The following is a 19,427-nucleotide window of genomic DNA, read 5'->3' on the forward strand; positions in this document are numbered from 1 at the left end:
TACTACTTAGTTGTGTGACCTTGGAATAGTTAATCTCTCTGAAACTCTAGTTTCCTCATCTTTCAAACAGAGATAAACATGGCAGCTTAGGTGGTTATGAGGGCTGATGAATTCATATAAGTTTCTAGAAAGCTGTCTAATTTAGAGCAAGCACCTGATAACTGTTAGTCATTCTTATGTTTTTACTGTTGCTAATATTATTATCATAATCATAATATTAAAGGAAGATCTCCCTCTGCCTTCCAGGAACTTAGAAACGTAAGAATTTAACAGGGTTCTGTAAAAACCTCCATTAGCTCAAAAAGCTGCTCTGGACACTGCCACGTCTAGCTCATTATGAAAGCTAGCAGTCTACCTTTGCACAGTGCTTACTACGGGCCCACACAGCACGGTGGCCTAGTTGCTAAAGGGAAGAATGGGCCATTTGCCCTGTGTCCTACCGGCGTGGCAGCATGACCTCTGAGACTGAATTCCCACTGCATCAGCAGCCCAAGGTGAAGTCTTGTGACCACTCAGTGACATTTCAGAGCTTTTCTGTAAAACCAGCTGACTGCCTTGGCCCTTCTCCCAACGAGCAGGTGTAAATATCACTACTCCCACCGCACCACCAAGCACTCTCTTGGAAGGGGGTTTAAGAATTAAATGATCCTTGGAGAATGATATGACTTATCAATTCTGAAGGTGTAATTATGGTAAAATATTCTGAAAATGTAAAACGTTAACTCTATATTCCCCAAAAGTATAATAAAACATAATTTCTTAGGTGGGGGAAAAAAAGTCTGGTCTTCCTTTGGGAAGGTTAATCACTGGTTGCCATTTAAAAATATGTTTATTGATTTGAGAGAGAGAGAGAGAGAGAGAGAGAGAGAGAGAAACAATGACTGGTTGCCTCCTACAGGTGCCCCAACCAGGGATCGAACCCTTAACCCACACATGTGCCCTGACTGGGAATTGAACCTTCACTCTCTTGGTGCATGGGACGATGCTCCAACCAACTGAGTCACACTGGCCAGGCCACTGGTTGCCTTTTAAAGGATGAATTAATGAGCTCAGATTACTGAGGTACAGTGATTTCTAAAATGGGAAATGGAGGCAAAATAAAGATACAGACAAGAAAAGCCAGGAAGTGGAGGAGGCCAGAGCTTGCAATTATTAGTTGAAGGAATGTAGAGACCAGGGAATCGGAGGTATTAATGAATCAATATGTACTGAGCTCAAACTATCTATATTGTACTGTTAGGCTACCTGGAAAAACAGATTAGGGTAAAATATGCTCTCTCCCAAAAGGAATAAAAACAGTAGTCAGAGAGAGAAGACATAAAGAAATGACATGCCGAATAATACACTGAGATGAGTCATAAAGCAACACATAATCGACTGCCAATGTAATAGATTTCTGTGTATTATAAGTTTGGAGATCACTGGCTATGTGCTAAAAGAACAGGAGGATATTTCAGCCCAGAAATTGGAAAAGAGATAACAGGAAATAAGTACAGAAAGAGAAAGGCCATTCAGAACTGACAATTTGCCAGCATCACTTCTGCCTTCCCATGTTAACTGGTTATTTGATGCTATTAGGGAATACTTACTCTTCATTATGTTAGGCTTATAACAGTATTGGAGAATGTCCTGATTTTTTGAGATACATCCTAAGACCCATCATACTTAAAAATAAAGTGTCATGATGTTGGCTTTCTACTAATAATTGTTGCATCAAGGTGGTCAGTACACGGAGATTCATGGTGTAATACTCTTTACTTTTCTGAAAGCTTTTACATTTTCATAATTAAAGTTAAAATAGCATCTTTAAATTAAAAAACACATCAAGAAAATACTGAGAAGAATGACAACAAAAATTCTGTCAGCAGCTGTGTTAGGATAACAGGTAATTCCCCCACCTCCTCAACGCCCCTCCCATTTCCTCTAATGGAAAAGTCCTGGAATGTGCTTATCTTGATTGATAACGGAAAAATAATGTAAAAGCTATTGTGTAAACTTCCAACCTAGGTAAAAGGTGTTAGGAAAGTTTTGTAAGGTGTGCTCTGTCATGGAGATACTAAAACACACAGGGGCGGTATGGAAGAGGAGAACATCTCTGTCCTCCCCATCCTCAACTTCTTTTTTGGGTCTTAGGGTTAGTTGCTGTTACCCCCAGGCAATTTCAAGCCTAGAGACAATCATTTGATATACAAAGGTTTTATCCTGGATGTGGCTCCAGAAGTAATAACACAATAAAATGCGGATTAAAATATAAGCTTTAAAAGCAATTCTTTACGTGTAAAATGACACCTATGTACCCTGGAGGAGGAAATCTTTGAAGTTTAGCAATTCACAGCTTAGTGGAAGGATTAAATCTCTTGGCCTTTACTTGCTCTTTTCTTATTTACTGTTCTACACAAACACGAGCTTAAGAAAATACTTCAATCCGAGGTGGACAATCCATGGCTGTGAGACACTATTCCCAGTTCACTTGAAATTAAGCTCTAAGACTAAGACACTGCTTTTGAAATTTGCCTTAGTCTTTATTTATATGCAAACAAGAACTCTACCGGTATATACATGACAACATTCTCCCAGAATCTCTCAACATCCCATACATATATAAAACTCACTGCAAAGTGTTCAGAATTGGGAAAACGCTATTTCCAGCACCACAGCCAACCTAAAATCAAAGAACAAATAAATGTCATGAAACCAAGTTAAATTTTCCTCATGTAAGACTTTTAATTTACAAACTGACAAGAAATTTACTGGACCTCTGGAAACAGGAGATTTTTCTAAACTCAAAAGCAATGGAATTAATCACAAGAAAAATACTGAGAAATTTGACTATGGAAACATTTAAAATTTTTACACAGCAAAAACCAAATAAACTGAATTAAAAGATGACCAACACACTGTGAAAAAAACCCTCAAACATTTGCAATAAATATGATAAAGGGTAGAGAGCTCATTAAAAAAAAAAAACTATGGGTAAATAAGCAAAGAGAATAAAGAGAACACAAAAGAAGTACGAATGGCTTCTAAACATTGGAAGAACTATATGACTTGCTTAATAATCAAAGAAATGCAAACTAAAACAAGGTGTAATGTAATGTTTTATCTTAGAAAGTGGGAAGCACTAAAAGAAGAGCGTTCCAATCAGTGAGGATGGGAAGAAATACACACAGGTTGCCGTGAACTGTGTGTGAACTGTATTAGTACAGCTTCTTACACAGAGATCTGGCAATATAGCTTAAGAGTGTTAATTCATGTATATAAATTATGAACCAGTAAATCTAACCCACGATAATAAAAGAAAATGTGAGAAAGTCTATACCCAAAGATGTTTGCTGTAGAAACCTGAAAACAATTTAAATGCCCAATAGTGTGAGAAAAGATAAGTAGAATTATAGTACTCTACATAGTAAAGTATTTTGTTGCCATGAAAATATTTATAGAAAAATTTTGTAGATAGGGAAAACAACTTATGACATAATGTTAAATAGAAACAAAACAAGACCCCAAAATAGTTCAATTATGTAAAACAGTATAAACAAAAGAAGAAAATGTCAGTAAAATGTTAACAGTGGGATTACAGATAATTTTATTTCTCTTATCTACTCTTCAGCAAATTCTCTGTAATTAGTATGTTCTACCTTTATAATCAGAAGGAAGAAGTATATCTTTAAAAATAGAAAATCAAAGTCCATACCAAATTATAGCAAATTATATATCTCACATTTCTCTTTCACCTAAAAAGGGGTAATAACAGAAAGAGATGATGGAAGTTAAGGCCAAAAGTTTATTAGTATTTAAAACTGCCTTCAAGTTAGATATTAAAACAGACAAATTAAAAAAAATTTATATCACACACTTAACAGCTGACTGATTAAAGATAAGAGTCCCTTAAATTTTTTTATGCACAAAAGTATCCTGAAAATTTACTTGGCTCGATTTGCTCATTCTCCCCTGAAAAGACCGGGGTCATTAAAGTAACACGGAACGGGCACCCTGAGGTTATTTGGCACGGCCCACCCTTGCCCTGCAGCACAGCACCTCCAGGATCCTGAACGTGGCTTTGCTACCAGGAAACAGCTCCGTCTCCAGGGGTCCTTTCCTGCGTTCTTCAGGGTCCAGGTTGGAAAAATCAGATTCCGCCTTGCTTTGACCATCTGACAAGCTAGAACTTTCCTTACAATTTTTTTCTTCAGGCAGAGCAGGACAGTGCTTTCTTGAGAAACAGTTTGCAGCATTGGTTTCTACATGGTCCCATGATAATTCTTTTGTCTTCTCTTCAGTTTTTTGATCAACTGGCAGAATTTCAGGAAATTCCCTCAACAGCCAATTTCGATCCTTGAAAAACTTATTCTTATGAATCTTGTAAAATGTGTCCCAATATTTATTAGCTTCACTCTCATACTTAACTAAAATAAAGAGAAAAAATTTATTTTACTATGAATGATACTTACTATTAGTTATTTTAATAGCGAAATATATTTAGTACTTAAATCTGTTAAGTATATTATATGCATTATTTGTCATTTATAACAACTATATTTACTATGGAATAACTTTAATACAATTATCTGATTTTTTTTAACTCTTAAAGGTTAAAACTACAGAGTATTAATTCTCTCAAAGTGTATCAATGTGTGGGGTATTTAGTTCATCTGTTTCTGGCTCAATAGTTTGGCCAGTAGGTTTTTGTGAGGAATATAATTATCGCAAACAACTTTCAACAGTCTAATCTTGGAATCTTCTTATCACATTTTTACCAATAACCTATAAGGCTCTTTCTTATCTTAGCGAAAGGACACCTCATTTTTTATCTGTGTAAATGCAGTTTCAACACAATGTCTGTGCAAGTTGGTAACCAGACAGGAAACTGTGGTATTATAAATTACATAATCTTAGAGCTAGAAGGGTCCATTGAAGTGCTCTACTCCAATGCCCTTGTTTTGCATTAGAAGAAAAACAGCACAGAATAGATGAACCCAGCCCCAGGGCCTGGAGCCCCATCACAGCAGAACCAGCACCGTGTACAATATGTATCCTGACTCCTGGAATCTAGGGGCCATCCCATACCTCATTCTTCCCCCACCTCCAGAGGCATCTCTTCCTATTGACATCTCCCAACATGAAGCCTTAAAGAGAATTCTGATGACTTTTTAAAAGAGATACGCCTTTTGTGATGATATCCCTTAGATTTCACTGGATCCCAGGGTGAGGGTTAGGTTAAGAGTCTCAAAACTTGAGGGAATTCTTAGCTTTTTGCCTCCTTCTATCTGAACCTGAAATTAATAACATAATTCACTCATTCCCTCACTCACTCATTCAACAAACATTTCTTGGATACCGTTATGTACCAAGCCTACTCCCTAGGCCTAATCCATGGCTTAAGAATTACTTTCACCAATGTAGGCACATGATATTTTTAAAGTGCTTTGAAAGAATAAAAAACTTATTGATACAGAATTTCCAAGGTTCAATGTTAGGTGAAAAAGCAAAGTGTAGAACAGTATGTTACAATGCACCACTGGTTACAGAAAAAAGAAAAAGAAAACGTGTGTGCATACACAGAAACACACACATGTATATACACACATTTGCTTGTATATGTACAGAATAGCTGGGGAAGGATGATCACCTAATTAGTAATACTGGCTGCCCCCAAATAGGGGAACTTAGTGGTTTCAGAATTTTCAATTGAATTTTGATGTGTGTGCAATTACTGTAAACCAAAAATAAATTAAACTAAACTAAAACTAAAAATAACAAACTCATTTCTTTCACAAGTTTAAAGAAGTTCCTACCCTCAGAACAAGCGATGCCGATAACCGGGCTTATCTTTGTTACAGAGCCAAGTCCTGATGCCTTTCTGTTTTTTCTTTTCTTTCCATTTTTATCTTTATGGCCTTGTACCATGGATCTCCACCCATTTGGCCACAAGACTTCCTTCCCATCAAGGCTGAACTGTATCTGGCAGCAGGACTGCTAGAAAGACACAAACTCCCATCTGTATTTAAGGTCTGAAAAATGAAAGTAGATCTCTGTAACAAAAGAATTACGTGATGTTGAAGTCCAAGATATACTCACATCCGCACTAATGGAAGGAAGCCTACTTCTGATTAATCTAAAACTGCTACATATTTATCTCCACAATCGTCCTCTCTACTTGTAAAACTTGGAGTGTACCTGATACACAAAGAAAACAAAACAACATTCTGAAAATTAGACTCAGGAGAAATTAGGAACTGCCTAATTTCCCCAGGGTCTTCTTGTACCTTGTATTCTTCCTTTTACCTTAAAAACTCTCCTTGTAACTTACTCTATGTTGGTAGAAGATTTTCCTGCTTATAAAAAGCAACCACCTAACAAGACCTACATTTAGTCAAATCTGTAGTACCTGCGTTTCCAATAGAAGCTGTTTGTGAGGTGAGTTTGAACCTAACTATCAGTAAATAGAATGTAAAACATGCCTTGATTAATTTGCAGAATATTCCCCTAGGAGTTAACTGGGGGTAGGGAGGTAGATGGCAGGGGAGTAACTTTAAAGAAAAGATATTCATAGCAGTGCTATTTATAAGAGGAAAAAGTGGGAAATATCTCAAGTGCCCAACAAACCATGCCAAGGAAACTAGGCAGGTCAAAACAGAGTAGTCTTATACAGCAATTAAAATTTAAAGAATAATAATGAGACAATATTCACACAGAATGGTCTCTACACTGACTGCAACTTGAAAATCTATTTTACATTCATATATTATGATCAGAGGAAAATTTGGAGTGATAAGAACAATTGAACAATTATTATTTATTATGTAGTTCTACCTTTTGCAAAGTTCTATCTATATCTTACACAAAGGGAAAGAAACTTAGTTGATTCTTTATTCAACCTGCCTACACGGTTTCCTCATTTGATTAGGAGTTGAATGTACTTCTATATTCAAGCTCTAAAAAATCTGTGTACTTTCCTATTAAAACCCATGAACTTACAGAGAACATTAAACGTTATCAGTTCTATAAACTACAAAGTCTTGGATAAGACTGCTGTTACAATATGAGCCTATATTACTGTTTCTACAATTTAAAATGAAAATGAATCTGCAGGAGGTGACTGGAATCTGGTTCGGATACCAAATATATCAAGTGTGTAAACTCAGTCCACGGAACCTTTAACAGGATCTGATGACCACCAGAAGATGATGGTCAACGTCTGCGAACGTAGACACTTTCAGGCCTTTTCAAGTACTTCCTACTCATGAAGTAGGAGGAAAAACCCAAACAATTGCATAAATTGTTATACCAATAACATCATTGAAAATAACAACTATATTAACACATACTAAGTGTTGCTATGTGCCAGGCACTTTGTCCAATGCCTTCCTTGAATTTTTCTGCTCATTTACCCCTAATAATACCTCTCACATGGACATATTATTATTCCAATTTACAAACAAATTCAAGGTCAAAGGGTTAAAAAATTTTTCCCAAGAGCCAGCAGAGCTGGGACCGGGACCAAGTCTATTAAACTGTAAAGCTCACGCACTTAACACCATTACACTACACTGCCTTCCTAACGCAAAACAGTAACCCCCTTCAAAATATCTCTGAAAATATCTGTTTTTCTTTTTGTTTCCAGGTTTCTGCTGATACTTTATTTTTATTGTTGTATCCAAACTATTTTGTATGAGTTTCAGGGGTGCAGACGGTGGGCAGACATTCATATAGGTTACAAAGTGTTGCCTCTGATAGTTCAAGTGCCAACCTGGCACCACAGACAGTTATTACGATATTGGGAACCAAATTCCCTATGCTTTACCTCACATCCCCAGGACGGCTCTGTAACTACCAATCTGTACTTTTTAATCTCACCACTTTATCTCACCTCACCCCACAACTCCCCTGCCCTCCGGCCTCCAACAGTTTGTCGTCGGCATCTGTAAGTCTGTTTCAATTTTGTATGTTCGTGTACTTTGTTCTTCAGATTCCACATACAGATAAGTGATATTACATGGTATTTGTCTTTCTCTGACTTATTTCACTTAGCATAATACCCTCTAGGCCCACCCATGCTGTTGGAAATTAATCTCTGCTCTTCTGATTCTGTACTTTCCTCTCATATGAAACATCAAGTTAAGATTAAAACTTTGTTGAATGGAGTGAACCTTAATAAAAACAGGTCAGAAATACAGATTTAATTAAACCTCACTTGAATTATATAAAATATAAATTATGCAAGGTTATATGATGAAATTGTGGTGAGCAACAGCAACATAAAATGCTCTCTGAGAATCGATAGGTTTGTGGGACAAAAACAAAACAGAAACAGCACCCAGGACAGGCTGGGGAAAGGTTAACAGTCTGGACATTTTTTTTTTTAAAGCTGTGTTTTCAGCAGTACCTCCAGTCAATTCTGGAAATTCCATAGTTACTAGCAACGTGTGACAGCTTCTGAGCTCAATCAAACTCATAATTATGTTTATGAGACAATGTAAACACCTCTAGTGTATGATCTAACTTCCTGAGCTGAAAGAGTATCTGTGAGAACAGGGGATTTTGAAGAGCTACTTTCCTGACCATGAGTGAAACATTTAGTTTCAACCTGCTGTTGTCAAGTTCAGGCTGATCATGAAAAAAGAATATAGTGTGAAGAAATCTGCCCTGTCTTCATCTTGTCCACCTGACCTAAACAGGTCTATCAATGATCAATTTTTCTTGGAGGACCATTTTTTCCTTTCACACTCCTAGGTTGCCATATCAGAATTAATTGCTCTAAGCCAGTGGCAATAAAAGGGATGTACTGATCTGTTTAACCACAGCCAGATGAAGCAACTTCTCAATTATTCACTTATTAATACAGAACTGCTGAGGGGAAGAAGGAACATGACACAGTAACCGTACTTCAATATTCAGAATTCACTCTGAATCACACTGAATATCACAACTTAGAAAAAGAATTAAACCATTTATGTATCTGACATATACGATATGATTAATATGAATTATGAAAATTTATTCTAAGTTGCAGTGAAACAAAAAGTAATTTAAAGTTATTTTTGCACATCAATTACGCAAATACCTGAGCTCTCAAAGTTGGAAATTTCCACATGTCACTGACAGAGTTGAGTGTCTAATAAAGGAAAACTTTTAAAGTTATGAAATGAAAAGTACATTTCTAAGAGCGCTACATGAAATTTTAAACAACCAAAGCTGACTTATAAACAATACCCTAAATTTATCAGCACACAAAACTTTCAGCTACTTTTTTTTCCACATAGGGTATCTCCTCAAGTGGTAAGGTATTCACAGGAAAGGTATAGTGGGATTCTTTTACTATTTTGCTTGACATAGATAACTCATCCTAGCTAGGTAGTTATTTGCCAGGATATTTTAGAGTAAAAATCACAGCTGCCATTGTTATTAAGTTTTAAAAACCCATTATATTTGCTAAATAACCAGCTGAGATATAACACACCGGGGATGTTTTTAGAAAATTATAAAATATAATCATGTGAACTCAAAAACTGCCAAATGAATCTTGCTCATTTCTCAAATTAACCTGCTTTTAAAAGAAAAATGAGCTATAATAAAATATAAAAGAAATTACCAAAGGATATGTGGAATTAAAAATCATTACTCTGGGCACCTAACTGAAAGAAATATTGCTGATGAAAGCCTGGATGCTATATATTTTAATCACAAAAATGAAATGTCAACCATCTCACAGCAAAAAAGACTATTAGTTGGGATGGATAACTTCTTATTTTCAGAATGGTGAGGGTGTTTCCTGACTTTGATCCTCACCAACGACCGAGACAACAGGTGAGAAACAGAATATGGGAACGACAGGACAGGCGGCCTGTCACACAGAGGCCGAAAGGATGTGCTGGAGAGCTGGCTGGCGCGGGGGCAGCCAGGGTCTCGCCCCGTGGCGTCACTCTCGGTGAGACCAGGTGGATGAACAGCGCTCACGCCATGTGACAACCTGCTGATGGGGCACTCTGTGACGGGAGAGAACTGGCCCCTTAATGACTTAGGTCTCTCCTAGGTAGGAAGAGATGGTGGTTAAAAGAGGCACTGGAAAAACTGGGTCACAGCTTCCTTTGGGTTTTCACAAAGGTTGGGAGTAGAGCTTTTAAACAGATCTATTCCCCTTGACCCATATTCATCAGAGACATTAGATATCAAATCAGAAGCCTCGCCTGGGGCTTCTGCAGATGAGCAGCTCTACGACCCCCGGCAGAGACTGGACTGGACTGAAAGGCATTCACACTCACTGTAATGTCCTGCCACTGAAGTTTCTCAAAACAGAAGTGTTCTTTCTTTGCTGTCCTCACAGCAGCCTCAGTAGCCACTCTGCCCAACCCTGCTTAAGTGTGACGAACCAGTCACCCTCCCTGTGTGCCCCTCTCCTTGTTCCCCAACAGATAGGAAGTTCCCTGCACTGGGTAGTGTTACAGGGGGGTCGCAGACAGGGCCCAGCAGAAACCCCGATATCACTTTGAGTCATTTTAAAATGGAATCTTTTGTTCTGTGTCTCCAGAGCAGCCAGAAGACTCGCTCAGAAAGAGACTGGACATGCTAATAAGCAAAGCAAATGCTTCAAAGCAGCAGCATCAGTGCGCTCCAGCCTGCTTTTCCTGCTTCTTCAGAGAGAGCCCAGTCACCACCTTTCTATTTCAGTCACACTATGGTTCTGTGGGAACTGTCATTTTCCTTTACTGCGGTTTCCAAGGCCCTAAAATAACCTTCTCATTAGCTTCACTCAAGTTCATTGTTAACATAAATAGGCCAAAATAGGCAGCCGCATGCAGAGCACTGTAAGGGAACATTATCAGCACTGCTCATGTATTTATGTTCTAAACAGAAATATTCAAAGGAGCATGAAAAAAATCCTTGGTTTTTCAAATTATCAGGAAATGTACTGTGTATAATTTTCAACTTCCTGGAAATGAATTAAGATGACTGATAACTTTTAATTCAGTTTAGGCTTGACTCTTTCTGTCACATCCAGGTGGCCCCTACCAGAAGCTTGAGTAATGTGGAAAATATGTCTGTGCAGCTGCTGGCAAAGAAGCAAAATCATACTTCCTCAGAAACAGTGTGACAGAGTGGCTGCAAAGGAATGCAATGCTGGCTGATCTGTAAGCAGAACTGCCACTGGTATGCACCCTCAAATCCAACCTCGACACTCCCCGGCCACATCCCACTCTGGGCTGCAGGGCTGCGGCTCAAAACACAGAACGGGTCCTCCAGGGATCAGGTACTCTTCTTTCTTGGCTGCCCCCCAGGCCACACTCGAACTTAGAATAAGAAAAGAGAACAAGCTCTAAGGAACAGCAAATGATGCCAGAGGGTAAGAGGGCAGCAGTGTCCCCTTCACTGGTTCGGGCCAGCCAAAGAGGGCTGTCTCATTAGCTCAGTTTCCTCGATTGTAGACTAAAGTCATTAGAACGATAGTTAACTACCGTTGGGATTAGTGATTTCCACCATGCTTGACTTGCACAGAGGAATGTAAACATCCTTCCCTAGGGAATCTCAGGACAGCCGATCAACCTACCCTGAAAATTGTGTCTCAGGGGTTGGCAAACATTTTCTGCAAAGGGCCAGATAGTAAACAGTCATTGTGGGCTATATCTATGGTCTCCGTTGCCATTATTTAGCTCTGTAGACAAAGCTCAAAAACAGCCATAGAAAACATGCAAACAAATGGGTATGTCTGTGCTCCAATAAAACTTTATAAGAACGGGCAGTGGGCTGGTTTTGGCCCATGGCCAAAATTTGCTGACACTCGCTCTATCTAATGGGGACACGGTTGGTACAAGAGTGACTAAGAAATGGTCATGACCAGAACCAAACTGTTCTGGCAAAACTAACCTACGGTGTTGGAAACCAGAATAGCAGCTGCTAGTTTTGAGGTCGGAGGGGCTGGGGGAAGTGTGGTAATTGGGATGGAACATGAGGAAGTTTCTGGGTTACTAGTAATATTTTATTTTTTAATGTGGGTGTTTGGAAAATTCGTTGAGCTTTGTGAGAATTAATTTATAAGTTGTGTAAATTTCTGTATTTGGCATTTCAATAACCTATTTTTTTAAAAAGAAAAAAGAACCAAGATATTTTAAAGAAGAAGTGATTTTAAGAAAGACAAGGGTAAAAATCCTATCTAGAGAGCGTAGGTGTTTGACAAAGTTTCCCAGCAATGTAGTGAGGACAGAGGCCACTTTGGGGGGTGCTTTTTAAAAAATTGTGGTTAAAACAACACCTAATGTAAAACTTACCATCTCAATCATTTTTAAGTGTACAGCCCCATAGGGTTAAGTATATTCACACTGTTGTAAAATAGATGTAGAGCTTTTTCATCTTGCAGTTCTGGAACTTTATACCCATTAAACAACGATTCTGTGTTTCCCCTTCCCGCAGGCCTTCATAACCACCATTCTACTTTCTGGTTCTGTGAGTTAGACCACATTTGATAGCACATGTAAGTGGAATCAATAAAGTGTTTGCCCTTCTGTGACTGGTTTATAGGGTTTTCTTCCTTTTTAAGGCTGAATAATAATAAGCCGCTGTATGTATATACCACATTTTGCTTATTCATTTATCTGTCGATGGACATTTGGAATGCTTCCACCTTTTGCCTAGTGTGAATAGTGCAGCTATGAACACGGATGAACAAATAATCTCTAAAGACCCTGCTTTCAAGTTTTTCTTTCTTTCTTTTTCTTTTTATGTCCAGAAGTGAGGTTGCTAGTTCACATATGGTAGCTTCATTTTTAATTTTTTAAGGAGCTCCCATACTGCTTTCCATAGAAGTTGTACCATTTTACAATTCCACCAACAATACTTAAAGGCTCCCATTTCTCTACATCCTCACTGAGACATTTTCTGTTTTTGTGATAGCAGCATAGATCAATCTTTTAAAAAGATTTTATTTATTTATTTTTAGAGAAAGGGGAATGGGGGATAAAAAGAGGGAGAGAAACATTGATGTGTGAGAGATACATCAACTGGCTGCTTCCTGCACACCCCCAACAGGAGACCTGGTGTGCAACCCAGGCATGTGCCCTGACTGGGAATCGAACCAGCCACCTCCTGGTTAGTTCACAGGCTGGCACTCAATCCACTGAGCCACTCTAGCCAGGGCCATAGATCAATTTTTTAGAAGCCATTTTTGAAGGTTGGCAAGGCCTTATCTAAATTAAACTCTAAATATCAATGGCTTTCAAGAAAACTACCTTAAATCCTTATTGGAACTTTATGTTTATCCTAAAAGACCAGCAACATTTTGATATGACTTTACCTTCTTTGCTCAAAGTTTTTTAATTTGCTGAACTTTCCTAACAAGTGAAATGCACAAAAAACTTATAGCAAGAGGAAAATTTTAAAGTTGTATTTTCATATCTCATTTGAAATGCAACCCATGTGTGTGTTTCTTCCAGAAAAAGCAACCATATGACAAAAAAAAAGAGCAAGAACAAGGTAAATACATAATTTATTTCATTAACTTTGGTACCACCATACTGGAAAAACTGGGAACTCTCCCTAACAAAACACATAGATTGGCATAGGGAGAAGAAAAGAACTGTCCAAAGTGATGACCCAGTAAGGAGGAAAAGACACTAAGGTGACACTAAGGTGTAATTCATTAGTAGAAGGCCAAACAGAAGAGCCAGGCCCCAGGCGCTACAACAGTGAGTTGCCTACCTTGCTCTTCCTGAAGGACTCGCACAGCCGAGTTTTCCTCTACTTTTTTTCTGGCTGCTGCTGCTTCTTCTTTTGACCATTGCATATGATCCCTATAAAAAATAAGATGATTGTGAAACATGCTTTATAATTGAAGAAGGCAGAAAAGGGTGGCAGGGGATACATTTGTCACTCTACATTACTCAAAGACAAATGATACAAACTAATTCCACGATGACTGAACATATTTCGTATCAGATGTTCCTTCTGCTAAGTGCTGCTACAACCCTGAACTTCGAAGGTTTCTTTGTCTAGATCTGGTTGTGTTACAAGCCCCGAGCCACCTTTTGGACATAATTGCTGAATGTCCTGGAAGTACTGTTATGGTGCATGATTATTTGAGTGCTGGTATGGTTTATTGTATTTTACTCTACAGCTAAATCCATTTGCTTTTTTGTTAATTTATGAACAGGGCATTCTTTATAGTTTTTGAATGCTCTTTTTACAATAGTTGTAAAATATTTTGTACTTACCCTCAGTTTTTAAAGTAACTGCAGACTCTTCTTATTGGCTGCCTTAATTCTATAATTGGTTTCATTTATATTTAAAGTATGGACTACTTGATATAGCATGTAAAAGGGTCGCCTTTCTAAGACCTGGCACTTTCCTCAGAATTCACTTTCCCTATATGAAGAGATATTATTTTCTGCCACACACACACACAATGTCTTTCTTGGAATAAGAGCAGCATCCATCTTTTTACAAAGAGGTGACTTTTTTGTTTTGTTTTTACAAAGTTTTTATTTCCTTTTTGCAACTGGTAAAACTATAGTGAGTGATGTGATTTCCCGGAATAAACCATTTTTTTCTAAGCAATAATGAAATTACCTACTCAAAAATTCAAGTTCTATATAGCTTATTGATAATTGTAAAAAAATCACTAACATTAATATCCGATGATACCTGTAGCTATCTCATTGAGGAGAAAGGGTAAGTTATCAAATTCCTATATGCATCATTATGTTGACTGATAAACATTAACTGACATGTGTATGAAGCCGAGAGTATAGACAGTTTATACAGGAAATAAAAAAATTCATTTTGATTGGTTCTCTTGGGTATAATTGCAGATGAAGTTAGGAGCTGGGTGTGGTCAGAATCAGAGGGCCTCAAGTGTGAACAGCTTAGTAGTGTGCAAGAACAATGCATCGAAGAGGGACTGGAGGGAGGCCAATTAGGAGACTGCTGCAGTGATCTGGGAGTAATGAGTCCCAGGACTAAGGTGGCAGCAATGGAAAACAGAAAGAGCGGAAGGAGAGACACTGTGAAAAAAAAAAAAAAACCTGTTATGTCCTAGAGATTAAATAGATGTTGTGGGAGTAGAATAAGAAGAGTCAGAAATGAATTCAAGGTCTCAAAACCGAGTATCAAGAAAACTGGGACGCTGGCCAGGTGGCTCAGTTGGTTGGATCACAGTCCCATGCACCACAAGGTTGCAGGTTCGATCCCTGGTCAGGGCACATACCTAGGATTGATTGATGTTTCTCACATCAATGCCTGGCTGTCTGTCTGTCTCTATAAAAATACCTACAAATATATCCTTGGATGGGGATTAAAAAAAGAAACTAGGGGTAACAATGACAGAATAAGGAGTTGGTTTGGGTAGAATGATGATAAACTTGGTACTATTTTAAGTAATGTATATGCAGTCAGATATAAGAGGGTGTATTCCAGTGAACCACCTATAAATATACCAGCAAAAGGTAAGAAACTACTTATATTTTATGAAGAATTAAAACTGATATACTGAAGTCCCCAGGAAAAGTAAATGATATAATGTAAAACTCAGTTTCACAGATGAAACTTTAACCAACATTATTTTAAATAAAACCTAATTATTTATAACCCAAATAATCATTAAGCAGCTTTATCACTTGCTTTAATAAGATTAGAATAGATTTTGTTTTGACTTATTTTAATACATATGAACAATCACATAAATAACTCTGAGCTGGCAACTATACTTAGTATTCTGTACACATAAATATACAGGGTGGGCAAAAGTAGGTTTACAGTTCATATGAAAAGTAATACAGTAATTAATAAATAATAACAAGAATAAACTCTGTTTCGTGTACTCACAACTGTAAACCTACTTCCCCCCCTCTGTATATAGAATATTATGAAAAAGAACAAATAATTTATTTAAAAGGGAGCATTATTAAGGCTGGGGATAAGTCTCTCCTCTGCAACCTTCTACAACATATAAAAAAGAAAATAAAACAATTTCCCTGTAAAGAATCAAGCTCTGAGACAATGAGAGTGTATGTGGTTTTTAGCTTTAAACATGTTTTAAACTGTTAGTTTAACTTGCTTCTTCCTGAGTATTTAGTAGATTTAGTTATTCCTTAAATTGCTTTAACTTCCTTCCTTACACCGTTCTTTATGTTGCTTCATTTTCTTAACTACTAAGTGCGGGTAATATTACACCCAAAGCCACCGCAGAACAGATTTCCCACTGTACAGTCACGGGAGCCCCACCGACACTATGAAACGTTCCTACTGTATTGATGGGACTTCCTGCAGACCTGCAGCTTCGTGGCAGTTGTTATATCGGAGGAGTCTAATTCATGTATACCAAGCCCCAGCAGACAGCAATAAGAATCATTCAAGTTCATAAGTAACAAATACAACTGCAACAGAATTTAAGCATAAAAACAAATAACTAACAAACGAACTGAAAATAATTAGGCATTTAACAACAGCCACCACTACCACTACCCAAGGGGAAACAATGGCTTACACTGCTTGACCTATGAAGTGCCCTTCTGGAAATTTAGTGTCGCAAAGTAACTCCAAATAACAGAGAAGTTCCACACAGAGAAGTATCTGAACCATGATATTCACTGGAATACCAAATATAACAGCAAAAAAATTGAAAACAACCTCAATGATAGGGTAATGAAAAAATCACGGTAACTTAAAGGAATAATATACAGACATTTAAAATGATCAATATGAAGGTTATGTAACAATGTGGAAAAATGTTTATGAAATAACATGAGGTTAAAACAGCAGATTCCAAAATTATATATGTATTGCAATCATAGCTATATAAAGTCATATACATATTGGGTGAAATAAGTTATGTTACAATAGTGGAATTAAGAGATAACTGTCTTAAAATGTCCTTACTATTATAAAGCTGCTTCGGCTAGAGAGAAATTTTTAAAACTATTTTTACAGGCCTGGCTGGTGTGGCTCAGTTGGTTGGAGCATCGTCCTGTCCTGTAACCGAGAGGTTATGGGTTTGATTCCCAGCCAGGGCACATAAGTAGACTGCAGGTTTGATCCCAGGTCTGGGGTGCATACAATCCCCCATCTGGGCATGACCCCCGGTCCGGGCTCATACAGGAGGCAAGAAATTGATGCTTCTGTCTTGAAGTGGTATTTCTCTCTCTCTTCCTGTCTCTCTAAAAAGCAATGAAAAAATATACCCTTGGGTGAGGATTAAAAAAGCTTAATTTCCATGAAAACAATACTGTATGTTTAAGGCATATATCAATGGTCATTAAGACTTTACATCACTCTCCTTGGGGGAAAGAAAACCCAGCAATCTTTATACTAAATAGGAGAATATGTTTTCTTAAAAAAAGATAAAAAAGTAAAAACAGAGAATTGATCAGAGAATATTATTAAATATACTGATTTTTTTTGAAAACTTGAATTTGAGAAAAAGAGATATCAAAAATAAAAGATAGGATTTTTGAGTAAGAAATTTTCATAAAATGATTGGTAGGATTAGTCTTATAATTTTGTGGTGGTTGTAAGTCCTTTTGTAACCGAGCAGACGGGACTGTCCACGTGGTGGCTTGGTACCTGACCCAATAATCAGCATTGGAAGGAACAGGCCTTTATTTACAATATTCCAACGCTGGGGGCACTCACAGCACTTCTGCTCAGAGCCCTGTTTTCCCACGAGACCCAGCACTTCCCTGGTTTCCCAAAAGGCCATAAGCCAAAAGCAAACCCAACAGTTCCACATATTCTTATCTAAGCCAGCGGCACAAACAGCCACATGGGTCATACCCACGGTCCCTTTGGCATGGTTGTGGGGACTTCCCAGGCTCAGGGAACTGCCTTGCATCCCAGCTCAAGGCGCCGGTCTCCAGGAATGCCAGAATGGCATAAAGGAGCAGGTTTGGGGAGGAAGGGAACCCCTAGGCTTTGTGAGCATGCACGCTAGGGTTTGGACATTAAGATGCACGGGTGCACCGCCAGTTGGGGTAAATCACCTGAATGCTCCACCATGGAGGCTTGGAGGCTGAGTCACGGGGGCACTCCACCATATTGGCAGTAGGCAGGGTGGGGGGCTGGGTGTGCTCTCCAGGTTATGTGCTGCCGCCGTGTGGGCACTGCACCAGACGGGTTCTCTGTGCAACTGTGTTCTGATAGGGATGACTCTGGTCCTGAAGGTCATGAACTGGTGTCTGATGGGGACGGTCCTGGTTCTGAGGGCCATGAACTGGCATCTAAGAGTGACAGTGTTTCTTGTACTTTATGCATGTGCTTGTGAAGCTCGGGACTTTGAACTGCCAGATACTGAGTTTGAGCATAGTTCTTCCCAGTGTGGAAAAGAACAAGGATTGAAAGCATATTATGGTTAAATCTGAATGGGTAAAGTTAAATGGAAAGGTTGTGAAAGTTTTACACCTGAAGGAAAGGAAACGTCCGCTCTTGGGTGTGGTTACTCTTTATTTGCTTGTTTTCTGCTCTTGTGGGCCCCTGGTTTGAACCTTGCTGTTTTGGGTATACCAGGAATCCTCTGTCTCTACTTTTTGGCCAGTGAGACCTAGGAGAGGTTGTCTGTAACTGGCTGGGGAGAATGCCTTTGCCATGTAGCACCAGGAAGGGTCATTTGGGATGCTGATGAATATGCCAGCCTGGGGCAAAGTGAGCGTGTCTCTGCCAAGAGACCGGGCCTGACAGGGCATGCCTCTTGGAGAGGGTGTCTACCGTTGAAGTGAGGTGCGGTAGAATGCTGGTGAGTACACCGGTTGACTGGAAAGGACAGACAAGGTTACACAGCTACCTCTAGTGCCCCTTCTTTTGGAATTCTGTTTTTGTTTTGAAGTTTGCTGTTTGTTCTGGAAGTAAATTGAGGTTTCCTAGGAGGAGTTAAAACTTCACACTATGTGAGAACGTGAACAAGGGAAAGCATAAGGGATGAAAATGAAATTTTAGTCAATCTGAATGGGTAAGAAGGTTTGTGAAAGGTATATAGAAGGTTGTGGAAGTTCGTGAAAGTTTTGGAGAGAAATTGCATGGTTTTAGTAATGGTAGATATAATGTGTGGAAATGCAATTTTGAAGGACAAGGACTTTCCTTCACACTTTACATTTTTCTCCATACCTGATCCAGAAATTGGCATTCTGAAGGCATAAGTGATGATATAAGGTTTCTTTGCATAAAACCAAAGAGACCATGGTGATTGCTGATAGAGATTTTTGTCAACCAAGACTTTGACTAGAATGTCACACCTGAAGGAGGTGTGCCTGGGCTCTGGGTGTCACCAAAAAAACCCTGAGGAACTAGGATTGACTTTCGAAGCTTGTAAAAGCCCACAAGAGAAAGCCTGGTAGCTCGATTGGTTACGTGGTTTGTGGCAGTCTGTCCAGGGAAGGAATGAAGGTTGCTTTCCTAAAAGATGGATAGGAAGAACCTTAAGGCACAATGAAAACCTCAAGGACTTAAGAGAA

At 38.5% G+C, this 19,427-nt stretch overlaps 1 protein-coding gene across 7 annotated transcripts in view; it reads right to left on the minus strand.

Annotated features, from left to right (window-relative positions):
- METTL8 (methyltransferase 8, tRNA N3-cytidine) overlaps positions 1-19,427 on the minus strand; it is a 73,394-nt gene that overhangs the window by 10,613 nt on the left and 43,354 nt on the right. For 6 of the 7 annotated variants that reach the window (XR_011650886.1, XR_011650887.1, XM_071220671.1 and 3 more), the window contains 3 exons: positions 13,690-13,781; positions 4,039-4,406; positions 2,613-2,662 (listed from right to left, as the gene is read on the minus strand). Coding sequence is in view for 5 of the 7 variants with exons in the window: in XM_071220671.1 (XP_071076772.1) it covers positions 2,613-2,662; positions 4,039-4,406; positions 13,690-13,781 (510 nt within the window). In the remaining 2 variants the exon portion in view is untranslated. Of the gene's footprint in view, positions 1-2,612; positions 2,663-4,038; positions 4,407-5,795; positions 6,112-13,689; positions 13,782-19,427 lie in introns of those variants that run through there. The other variant, XM_045196262.3, reaches the window with a different exon arrangement.

The sequence above is a fragment of the Desmodus rotundus genome, chromosome 2 (genome assembly GCF_022682495.2).
Source record: "Desmodus rotundus isolate HL8 chromosome 2, HLdesRot8A.1, whole genome shotgun sequence".
In the NCBI taxonomy this organism is placed as follows: Eukaryota; Metazoa; Chordata; class Mammalia; order Chiroptera; family Phyllostomidae; genus Desmodus; species Desmodus rotundus.